Raw genomic sequence first — 12,509 nt, forward strand, 5'->3', positions numbered from 1 at the left:
TTTGAGAAAAGCCCAGTATAAAGAATTGCTTGAGGTGATGAAGGCTATTAAGAAGACAATGCATGGTGGAAATCTCTTCACCAGTCAAGAAGTAAAACTTGAGTCATGCAGCTTCAAGTACTTTTGGACATTTAAAGAAGGATTAGAATAACGACTAAGGGCTCTAAGGGATTTTTGGAAAATCTGAGAATTAAAAGGGCTTAAATTGGTTAAATTGTTTAGCTAGAGAAAGGGGTTTTATAGCGAAGGAACGAGTGATGGTTGGAATTCATGGGTTAGTGCAAAAGGGCATGGCAAACTAACGGTTGCTTTCAAAACAGTGCAAGTTCCGAGAGAAGGCGTGCGACAGTGGCTAAAGAAAAACAGCTATTCAATCAATATTAGCGCCTCGGTTTGCATGCTTAACAATGATTAAAGGGGGAACTGTTTAGGTTAATATTTAACTTTGGGCTTAAAAGGGAAAGAAGCCCAAATGAGCTCAATAGAGGAGATTTAGCCTGAGGCCCAAGTCAAGTCCCAATACCTATTTCAAGATAATGTGATGGCTCCCCATTTAATGCAAAGATTCGGTGTTTGCAAAGGAAGTGACAACTAATGGAAATCGACCAACTCTCGGCCCAAAAGCACTTTTCCGAATGATAGAACATGTAAAAATGCTGATGACTTACTACCCTCCAGTTGCTTTCGTGCAAGAGCAAAAACAACATAGTCGGGTTAATTCGCCTATAAATAGGAGAAGAAGGTCCAGAGACAAGGACACTCAACCAATCAAACAAACAAACATACAATTGTTTTTCTCTCTAAGTCCCATTTATGATTGAATCTGACTAAGTTAATCACCTTCACCTCTGCAAAGTGTTTAATAGTAATCAATCTAATAAGCAAAAGGGTTCTGGACTCCCTTCATCTGAACATATAAAATCACAAGTACAAGTCCTTGGTCACAAGGCAAGAAAAAGAACTTAATGTGGACTTAACCCATCCACGACAATCCTTCGATAACAAGAAGTCTGAGTAACTTGGGGCGCAAGTAATCGACTAAACACACTTGTTCTATATTTGCTATACTGAAATAATAGTGGCATGCCTAACACTTGGTTAGTTTTGATTGTGAGCCTCAAGGTGAAGGAATATTTTGTGAAAACAAGTTCATTTAAGCAACAACAATAAGCATGCAATTAACAATTAAAGGCGGAATCATGCTAGCATGCACTTAAAAACAAAACATTAACCAAGAAATTCAAAGCCTAGTAGATTGGTGAACCAATAAACAACTCAAAACAAAGTGAGTTGAAATATATACCTTTGTAGATTCCTCTTTGTATTTAAACAAAGGCTAATCACCCAAGAGATAGGGCCTTCATTCCTTGCATCTTAGATCCATGGATTTGGATGGATCTACACCAAGGAGAGCATGGATGATAAATGAGTGACCATGGAAGAATAGATGGCTAGCTACAACTTCCATGGTGGCCGGCCTTTCTAGAGAGAAATGGAGAGACAATTCTCACCAATTTTCTCTAAAACAAACCCTTAATGAATAAAAGGCTATAAAGTCATATTTATACCTTTATTCATTTGAGTGGCAAACTTGTAATTAAAGCAAGTTCACTACCCTTTCTCTATATGGCCGGCCATGGGGGGTTGTTTGGGCTTTTGGGTCTTAGTGAATCATTATTCATTAAGTTGTCATACAACTTAAGTCAATGGGCTTGACGTTCGAAGCCCATTGGGCCTTAAGGTCCAAAACCTATCCCGAGGTCTTTAACGAACTTATTCGTTTGATTAATTAACATATTAATTAATCCTTGCCATAAATAATTAAACTATTCAATTATTCTTACTCATTTAGTTTGTTTCATCCATCTCCACCTTATACGGTGTACGATCCATTAGGTTCCTTTTAGCGAGGTAGTGGGCGATCAAAACTCTTTCAAATCGATTATGAATTGAAACTTACTTTCAATTCTCCCTTTAGTGATAATACACTTTTAGGGCTTCCACAAACCATGAGTGACACCTAGCCGTATGTCATGGTTACCCAAGCTAATCATAAGAGGTTAAGAAAACCTATTCAGTTTGAGATTACAAATGCAATACGGTCTTTCTCTAATCTAATACTCCTGACCACATTGTTTGGTTTGATAGTTTATTTATACATGTCTACTATCCAATGTGATTCGTGTGCTTATATGATTTCCTTGAATGTGATTTAGAACGACTTTTCTAAATCTCATTCATACTCTGGCCAGAGATTCTAAATCATATCATAAAGTATTCTCCCTCAAACGGTTTGAAGGTTAGAGATCCCTTGTTGCGCATTCACTTGCCTCCATGACTAAGTGGCTTAACCCCAACGATGCCGTGGACACCCCGATGGGGTGACTTTGACATAATCAAAGATCAAGGACTTAACCACAAGACAACTGTGATGCCTCAGGTCAAAGGACTAATTTGCATTATCCCAAACATGAGTTCTCATGTGACATGAGTATGAGAACTCTTCGTTGATCGCGTTCAGTGAACTCATTCTCTACTGAGCACCTACGTACTTGTCTTGATGTCACACACACCAATGACTCGAGACTAGTCACTCTCCCTGAGAGAAGACATAGCACGTACCGATCTTGACGGACTGTCAATGCCCAATTGGCAATCCTATGATCAGGAACATTTAGGATGTGTCTACGAAAGAATGGTCTCATGAATCTAACTTCATTAGATTACATTCTTCCAATCACATATTCCTTGGACTTTATCGTTTAAGCATATAACATTTATATGAGACGGCTCAAACAATAATCTTTGCCCTTTATATTAAACCAGATTAGTTTAACATGTAAAATGTCCGTAAAGTATCATCATATGATTGGCTTTAGGGCACATTTCCAACACAAGGCCTTTACCTAAGGCCCTACAAAAGCACCTTTCAAAACTAACTTTATCCTCCTCTTGCAGCACATTGGAAAGTAAGAGCCCAACTACACATCCAAAGTGCCAATCCCTTGGGGAGTTGTGGGAGGGGCCAGGTCCACCTTTTGCCTCGAACAGGCAGCTCCAAGGGGCAATGACCACCAACTAGATGGCATTGAAAATCAAGTGTTGTTGAATTATGAACAACATGCAGGAAATCAAGAAGCATATATGGAGGAAGTAGCTGCCAATGGCAGCAACCACCGACTGGACTCACCAGTTTTGGCAGTTAGTGATATTCCACCATTTTGAGGAAATCAAATAGGGTAAGAAAGTCAACATTCTCATCAAATTTTGTGTATTTGGTATAGTCAAATTTTAATTTATCAGAGTTCGATGATCCTAGGACTTTCAAACAAGCCATCTCAAGCCATCTCGAGTTCGAAAGCAACCAAATGGATAGAAGCTATGAAGTATGAATTGTCATCAATAAAGGAGAATAAAGTATGGGAACTGGTGGAACCAAGTGAATAATAGGTTCTAAATCAATTTTCAAAACTATGAAGGATTCGAATGGGAATATAGAAAGATATAAAGCAAGGCTCATGGTAAAGGGATACACTCAAAGGAAAAGGGTTGATTACAAAGAAATGTTCAGTCTTGTATCAACTAAAGATGCATTTAGAGTAATCATGGCCATTGGCACACACTTTGATTTGTTTCTTTACCGAATGGACATCAAAATAAGAATTTCTTGAATGGCAATTTGGAGGAAAGTATTTATATGAAACAACCATATGGGTTCATAGAAGAAGGAAAGGAAAAATTGGTTTGTAAACTGAAGAAATCGATACATGGTGTTAATCAAGCATCAAGATAGTGGTACTTAAAATTTCAGAAGGTAAAAAAGGATCATGGATTCGTTGAAAACCCTTCAGACACTTGCATTTACCTACGATCAGTGGGAGATATTTCATCATATTTTTTCTCTATGTAGATGATTATTTTCTTGCTACAAACAAACCAAGTTTATAGATGAAACTAAACCTTTTTGTAGGAAAACTTCGAAATGAAAGACCTAGGGGAAGCCTCACATGTCCTTGGAATAGAGATCAAAAGAGACGAGAAGAGAGGGTTATTGGGATTGTCACAAAAGGGATATATAGAAAAGGTTCTTAAAAGATCTAATATGTCTTCATGTGGCACTACATGTTGGAAAATATTAGTATTTATATTTATTTTCGTATTTGGGTTTTCCTTGTTAGTTTAGGAATTGGGGCTAACCCATCTGAGTTAGGGTTTCTTAAGTTTAATGATAGCGATTTTACCACTTGTAAAACAAAGGGTTAAACCATAGAAAATTCTTGCAAGAGAACAAGTGTTTGTAGTATAGAATGACTCAAGCAAGGTCGATCTCCTCAGGGACTGATATAAACAATTTACGAGTTTTTGTGTATTTAACTTATTTAACTCTAAGAACTAAACTAATTTGACGAAACTAAATACTACTGGATGTGACTTAAACAAATATCTAAAATGGGAATTGGTTTATAGGAATAATGATTCAACTACGCAAAACAAGTAAATGAGAAAATTCAAGATAAAATAAATGATTGAAGAAAAATAGATTGACAATATGCTAGAGTTCAACCTTTACCAACAACACTCCTATGTAGCTCTTCCAATTGCTTAAATAATTGAAAACACACATACTTTGAAGGTTGGATTTTCCTTGTGTATGTTTTACTTGTGACATTCAAGCTAAAACGCATACCACTACATGCAATTTATCCATGACATTTGGATTAAATATAAACATAATGATTCATTAATCTTGATGAAAATCCCTTTGTTAAACCATGTAATCCCTAAGAGTATGATATTTACCTTAGGAGAGTACAATCCTCAATCACAAGAAGCACAATCAATTTTAACGTGACATTCGTTCAAAATTGCATCCGATAACTTTTCTAAGCATCCTAATGGTGATCAAGCATCAAGGTACATAGATAGTTTAATTCAGTGATTGAAAATATCAAAGCAAGCATGTAACAACACTTAAGCAATTGAAAGAGAAATCTACATATTCATGTTGCGGCTCATGGCCTCACTCTAGCAAAATAAATTAGTTACACATAATTATTTGAATATATAAGAAATTATCCATGAAGAATCAAAGAAAGAAAACACCCGATTTATCAAGACGAGCTTTCCGTTGCTCCTGACTTTTTTTCCTTTCTCCCGTGCTCCTGACTTCCTCTTTCCTCTGCGCCTCTTTCTCTGCGCCTGGTTCTCCCTATTTCCTCTTCTGTTTTTCTGCTCGTCCTTTATTTTTCTGCCCCTGTTTCGCACTGCCCTCCTCTCTTCTTGTGTGTCCTCTGCTTTCTTCAATCTTTATTATTTTTTTATTCTTTTCTTTTCTTTTCCTTCCACTCCTCCCTGTCTTCTGCCTTTTAATTATTCTTTCTTTGTGTCAGTCCTCCTCTCTGCCAGTCTGTCCCGTGTCCTTTATTTCCCTCTTCTTTTTATTTTTTTTATTTTTTTCTTTTTCTTTCCACTCTTCTTGTCTGCCATCTTTTCTGTTATTCTTTTCCTTTTGTCCATTTTGCATGAAACTGATCCTAAAACAAATTTAATTGCACACTAACAAAAAGTAAGGTAAAATGCCACAATTTTAACACAAAAACATCACAAAGACTTTAGAAATGGATGGTATAAATGCATGAAATATATGAGTGATCAAATACCCCCAAACTTGCATTTTTGCTAGTCCTCTAGCAGAACAAAACACAAAACAAAACCACTCAACTAAGACTAGTATCAACAACTTAGTAGCCAACTTCTCAATTTCGATTTCAGAGATAAGTGCTAATCATGAAACAAACAACCAAGAACTAAGCAAGAGCTCAAAACATCATCCAATAGTTAACCAAATTTCCTTCAAACAAAACGTTGAAATGCCATGTGTGAGCTAGCCATGTCAATGCAATTCCAAGCTCCTTTAAATCATCATATGCAAACATGTGAGCTTCGCACAAGACATACGCTCATTCACTCATAAGTTTTGATTAATGTGTTTCACTCAAGTGATCTCATTGTACATTTCGCCATATGCTTGCTTGTCCACCTAACTCGATATCAATATTTAAGTAATACCTTGGATCAATAGGACTTTATTACGGTTGTAATGGGGCTAAAGGTGATAGGCTAATGAAAGAAAGGATATGGAAATCAAAAATTTTGAGAAAGTACACTTTGGTAGTTTTCCAACACCTCAATATCACACCACCTCAAATTGAAAACAAAATAATAAAACCTCGAGCACCTATTACTCCCCAAATTTAACTTCAAAAGGAAATTTATACTCTGCAGACACATTTTCAACAACTCAACACTCTTCAATTTTCTTTCTTCTTTCTTTCTTTTTTTTTTTTTGTTTTGTTTTTTTTTTTTTCATTTTTTTTTTTTTTTTTTTTTTTGTAATACACATGCTCCATCCATCTTTTTACATAAATGAAACCCCCAAGAGCAAAACCCATGTAATACTTTCTCAAAACAATAAGGAATCGATTTCTGTGTATAGGCTCAACTCCAATATCGGAGCAAGGTAAAGAGATGTGTCTAACAAAGAAATAGCTTAGTTAAAGGCTCAACGGGCTACTACGGATAAACATAGCATATAAGGTAGGCATGAAAGGCTCAAACGATCCAAAGATGGCCTATATCACTTCCAAGTTATTACATGAATTGATGAATGAGACGAGAAGTATAAAGCAAGTTCTAGAGATACATGTACAGTGAGATCATACGCACAAGAAAGAATGAGATTGATGCATAATGATTCAATCATGTAAAGGCTCAAAAGCTCACAAGGTTTACAAATCTCACATGTTTCACATGTTTCACATGTTTCACATATGAAATGTTAAATCATGCTCAAGTTTCACATTGACAAGACTAGGCATATTTATTTTTCAAGTTGATTGCTGGAAATCACAGTTAACACAAAGACAACGAAAAGAACTTAGACTTCTTGAAAGTAAGAAGGAAATTAAGATCAAATCTCATCATTGAATTGAGAAGTAGCTACAAACAACAACACTATAAACACTTAAACATCCAAACACACTATAAGCATTTAAACAGTGAAAAACAACATTGTAAGTGATAGGTGAATAAAACCCACGAAAATCATTCAAAATAGCTTGTTTACCCCCCCCCCCCCACACTTAAACCAAACATTGTCCTCAATGTTTCAAACATAGACTAACACTCAAATAAGCAAAGAACACAACTAATCGAACATGACAAGTATAGCAAAGTAAAAATTAGACAGAGTAGAGTTTAAGAACGCAAATCTGGTTTTGGAGATAGATGATCTTGTTATCTTTCCACAGCTTTGATCTCGAACAGGTTTGGAATTCTGAGCGAGGAATATGAAAGTTCTTTGGTTTCAAATCAGACTCCTTCTGCTGGGTTGATTTGATTGTGCAGTCTGCATTCTTCTCTGCTTGTTTCTTCTGCACGGCGGGCATGCACGAGGTAGAGGTGTTGGTCTGTTTCTTTCTTCAATCTTTCCAAGTGCCCACCTCTTGCTTTCTTTCTCCTAGTCCCTAGCTGAGGATGAATTGGCAAATTGTCTCCACATGCTTCGAGGTATCATTTTCACTTCCCTTATCTGTTCCCCAGGCAGATGTGGTAGACGAAGAGGAAGCATAAAATGATGAAGATGAGTACTCGAGAGCAAGGCTAGGTAAGCAATCAGGAAGGGGTTCCAGGCAGTTGGTTTCAGATCGGAAGATTGATACCAAGTGCTGGCTGATTGCTCTCTTTCTCCTTGTCCTAAAACAACGACAAGGAGAAGGACAGGGAGAAAGCATGATATGAGATACTCTTGCTTTCAACCTTCATGATATGAAATACTTTTGCTTTGGATGGGTTGTTTGCAGAGGTACCCCAAGAAATAAGGAACACTGAGTGACTCGAGAGGGTTTGTTGGAAAGGCATTCTCGGAGATGATGGAAGGTTATGTATGTCTGCCTTGCCGTGGAGGGTGAAGGTCGACATTTATAGGAAATAATAACCGGTACTGTTCTTTCACTCTTGTCGGCAACCGTTGGATGATTGAACAGTAAACTTCACGTGCTTTCTACTTTACCAGAAATCGTCGACAGATTGCCCGTGATTTTCGTAAGCTGAGTGTGCATGTGACAGATGCTGACACGTCTGGATAAAGCAGATGCCTCTTCGATATCTGGAATCGGTGCTTCGACAAACTGCCCGTGATTTTCGCAAATTTGAGCGTGCATGTGAGAGATGCTGACACGTCTGGAAAAGCAGATGCCTCTCCGATTTCTGAGATTGCCTCTTCGAAATCTGAGCTTCGTCGAGTGCAGAGGTTGCATGTGATGAGTGCGGACAAATCTGGAACAAAGAATGGCCCATGGTTTTCTGAGCAAGCCCAACTTTTGAGAAAGCTAGCGCCTCTTCAATTTTTGAATTGGCCTCTTTGAATTCTGAGCTTGCCTCTTCGATATCTGAAATCCTGTCGAGTGTTGATTTTTATAGAGGCACGCAGTTCATTTCAAAGCACACTTGAATTTGCGCTTGTATAAACTCCCTTCTTGCACTTCTAATATCTTGACTTGTCTGATCTCTTCTTTCTTCAACACCTTTGAAAATGTCTGGCCCTTCTGACCGTCGTTTTGACTTGAACCTTGGTGAAGAGGCAGTCCCGCCTTTTCCAGACAACATATGGCGCCCATCCTTCATATCCCCTACTGGCCCCCTTACTGTTGGGGATTCGGTGATGAAGAATGATATGACAGCTGCGGTGGTGGCCCAGAACCTTGTCACTCCTAAAGATAACGGACTGCTTTCAAAATGGTCTGATGAATTGGCTGTTAAGGAGTCTCTGGCTCTTAGTGTGCAGTGTGTGGGTTCTGTGTCCAACATGGCCCAACGCCTATTTGCTCGAACCCGTCAAGTTGAATCGTTGGCGGCTGAAGTGATGAGTCTCAAACAGGAGATTAGAGGGCTCAAGCATGAGAATAAACAGTTGCACAAGCTCGCACACAACTATGCCACAAACATGAAGAGGAAAATTGACCAGATGCAGGAATCTGATGGTCAGATTTTACTTGATCATCGGAGGTTTGTGGGTTTGTTCCAATAGCATTTGCCTTCGTCTTCTGGGGTTGTACCGCGTAGTGAAGCTCCAAATGATCAACCTCTGATACCTCCTCCTTCTGTGGCCCCGCCGACTGCTGAGGCTCCGCTGACTACTGAGACTTCTCCTAAGCAGCCTTTGTGAAGGCTCCCTCTTGTATTTATCTGCTTAATGTTCCTTCCTTTTTTATGAATGCAAAAATACCTTGCATAACTGTCAGTGTTTCAAAAATAAACCCACACCAAAATCAATTAAACAAGCAACAAATAAAAATATCAATCATGGCAAAATAAAACTACAGAAAAGGGAAGATTTTTAGAAACGCAAAACTGATTGTTGAGCAATTCAAAAATCTTCCTTATTTGAATACATGGGTTGCCTCCCAAGAAGCGCTTGTTTTAACGTCTTGCAGCCGGACGATACCTCCAGCTAAGCTTGAATAGGACCCAAGGTATGGAGGTGATCTTCGAATGGAAGATGATACTTGAAGTGATCGGGCAATGGTGTAAATTCTAGTGTGGGTGCCTGAATCATCAAAATCAGCAAGTTAGTGGAAAACGTATGTAAAATTGGAGAAGATGACTTACTTGCTTTCTTTGGAACCACCTGAGTCGGGCTCACCCATTTACTATCCGAGATTGGATAAATAATACCTGCATCAAGCAACTTCATCACCTCAACTCTTACAACTTCCTTCATGATCGGATTTAGACGTCTTTGAGCTTCAACAATTGGTTTAGTCCCAGCTTCCATAAAAATTCTATGCATGCACAAAGCTGGACTAATGCCTTTTATGTCAGCAAGTGTCCACCCCAGAGCATCTTGATACTTGCGAAGAACTCTTAGTAATTTGTCTTCCTCCGTGTCATTAAGATCAGCAGCAATAATAACAGGCAAGGTCTCATTCACCCCGAGATGAGCATACTTGAGGTGGCTCGACAGTAGCTTGAGCTCTAACTTCGGAGCTTGCTCACTTGAAGGAAGAAGGGGCTGCTTAGGTACTCCAAGGCTTTCATAAACATGTCGCCACCTTGGATTATGAATTGGTGCACTATCCAATGCAGCAATGATGTTCACTACATTTTCTTCCATAGATAAAGTAGCATCATGGTTGGTGAGGCAAGTTAACAGCTCATCATTAGATAATCGTGAGGCAAAGTTTGCATGCACAATCCCATCCAAAACATCAACACGAAAACACTCTTCAGGTTCGAAAGGACGCTTGACAGCTTCAAAGAGTTTGAATACAACTGACTCTCCTTGCACTCTTAAGGTTAAAGTACCTGCTTCCACATCAATAAGTGTCTGGGCGGTGGCCATGAACGGTCGGCCTAAAATGAGAGGCACTTCCTTGTCTTCCTCCATATCAAGTACAATGAAATCAGCTGGAAGATAGAATTTATCCACTTTAATAATCACATCTTCCAGAATACCCAAAGGATAGGTCACAGACCTATCTGCCAATTGAAGACTCACAGATGTGGGCTTGAGTTCTCCTTCACCTAATTTTTGAAAAACAGAATAAGGCATAAGGTTAACACTTGCTCCTAAATCAATCAATACTTTATGAAAATCAAGACTACCAATAGTACAAGAGATAGTGAAACTCCCCGGATCTTTCTTCTTAGGTGGTAGCTTATATAAGAGGACAGCACTGCATTGCTCGTATTCCAAGAACTTTTTCTTTTTAGAACATAGCTCCTTCAGAAATTTGGCATATGATGGGATCTGTTTAATAGCATCTAATAGAGGCAAATTAATTTGAACCTTAGCCAACGTCTTCATGAATTCAATGCATTGTTGATCCTTGGAACGTTGTTGCTGCCATTGTGGAAATGGCAAAGGTGGCTTGTATGGTGGCTTGTCAGAAGGTGCAAATAAACTACCAAGGCCTTTTTCCTTGTTTGCATCAAAGTTGGGTCGAGATTGCACTTTGTCACTTGCACTAGGATCTGGAATATCTGCTACAGAAATAGCCTCTAACCGAGACTTTGCAGCTAACGGTGCACTTTCAGTAAGCTCTTCTTCTTCCACTTCGGCTTCATGGTGCACCACTTCTCTGTTGTCATAGCTCTTGCCACTTCTCAATGTCCGTATTACTTTGCAATGCTCCATCCCTCTTGGATTTTGCTCAGATTGGCTCGGGAACTTTCCTTTCTCTCTTTCATTGAACACGGTAGCAAGCTGTCCAACTTGAGTCTCCAAATTCCCCACTGATGCCGTGAGATTCTGAATGCTAGTTTGTGTGGATTGGACAAAACTGATGGTGCTATTAGAGAGAGCGGACATATGTTGAGCTAGCTGTGACATTTGGTCTTCAAGAGATGGTTTCTTAGTCTCACTAGTTGATTGGTAAGACTGTTGGTATTGACAGCCTGTCCCGAATTATGGAATAATTTATCCTTGAGAGCATGAAAATTACTAAATTACCCTTGAACGTTGAGTTGTGTTGTGTGGAATGAGCTTAGTATTTTGATCAATTAAATCCATTTCCTAAGTTTTTTGGACCCAATTGCAAACTTAAACTTTGTTTTAGTGTTTTGTGATTTATGGGGTTGAAAAACCTGGACCACACACTCACACACACACACCAACCCGTTGCTTCCTTTCTCTCTCTCCCTCTCGACCATTTTCATCTGTCCATACAACCTGTACGGACAACTCCTAATCTAGCTCTCCATTCACGGATCAAACTTGTGGATACCATCATCACCGTCCTTGTAACCTTACGAACTCAACTATACCTTTGGTTGGACATGAGAACTTCAGAAACTCTAGAACCAGGGAGCTTTGACGAAGTGCACTGTTCATCCGTCGTGATCGCAGAGGTTTCGTCCAGTTTAGGAAGTCTTAAAACTTCTTCATGAAGCTTAGAGAGGAGTTTTGGAAAGTTTTGGACATTGGAACACTCGAGTTTGATGAGTTGCAGAGGTGGCTGGACTATCTAGATTTCGTTGGTTTTAGGTCATAAAAGTGGTAAGAATGTGTTCTTCTCGTCCTAAGCTTCAAATTGGTATAAATTTCATGAAATTTGGATGAAAAATGAGAAAGATATTGAAGTTTAAAATTTTTCCAGAATCCGGCGATAACAGCGGTGGCCGGTGCCGGACTCCGATGAACCAAGGAAGAAGAAGGAGAATATTTCATCAAAATTGACGGAATATGCTAACGGCGTCAGGTATAATTAACAGTATATGCTGATTTTTAACGAAATATTCCCTGACGCCGTTAGGGTTTCCATCCAGTGTGCCAGGCACGTGCCTGCGCATGTGGCCGTGCCTTGGTCGGCGGGTGAGGGTGTGTGGGACATCAGAAAAATTTTCTAAAAATATGGGGATATTCGTGGGGTTGCGTAGGCCACAATGGTATATTCAAATACCCTAATTGAGCAACGTATGAGAAGTTATTACCTAGTTTTGGTTATGTG

General features: G+C 39.0%; 1 protein-coding gene across 1 annotated transcript; it reads right to left on the reverse strand.

Annotated features, from left to right (window-relative positions):
• Positions 1–9,511: 9,511 nt before the first annotated feature.
• On the reverse strand, positions 9,512–11,371 carry LOC126609321 (uncharacterized). The gene has a single exon (XM_050277263.1). The coding sequence runs from the start codon at positions 11,369–11,371 to the stop codon at positions 9,512–9,514; it is 1,860 nt and encodes a 619-aa protein (XP_050133220.1).
• Positions 11,372–12,509: the final 1,138 nt, after the last annotated feature.

This window comes from Malus sylvestris, chromosome 16 (assembly GCF_916048215.2).
Source record: "Malus sylvestris chromosome 16, drMalSylv7.2, whole genome shotgun sequence".
Classification (NCBI taxonomy): Eukaryota; Viridiplantae; Streptophyta; class Magnoliopsida; order Rosales; family Rosaceae; genus Malus; species Malus sylvestris.

Bases quoted from the DNA above. Each gene is read 5' to 3' on its own strand.
- LOC126609321 (XM_050277263.1), bottom strand. From the start codon at position 11,371: ATGTCCGCTCTCTCTAATAGCACCATCAGTTTTGTCCAATCCACACAA.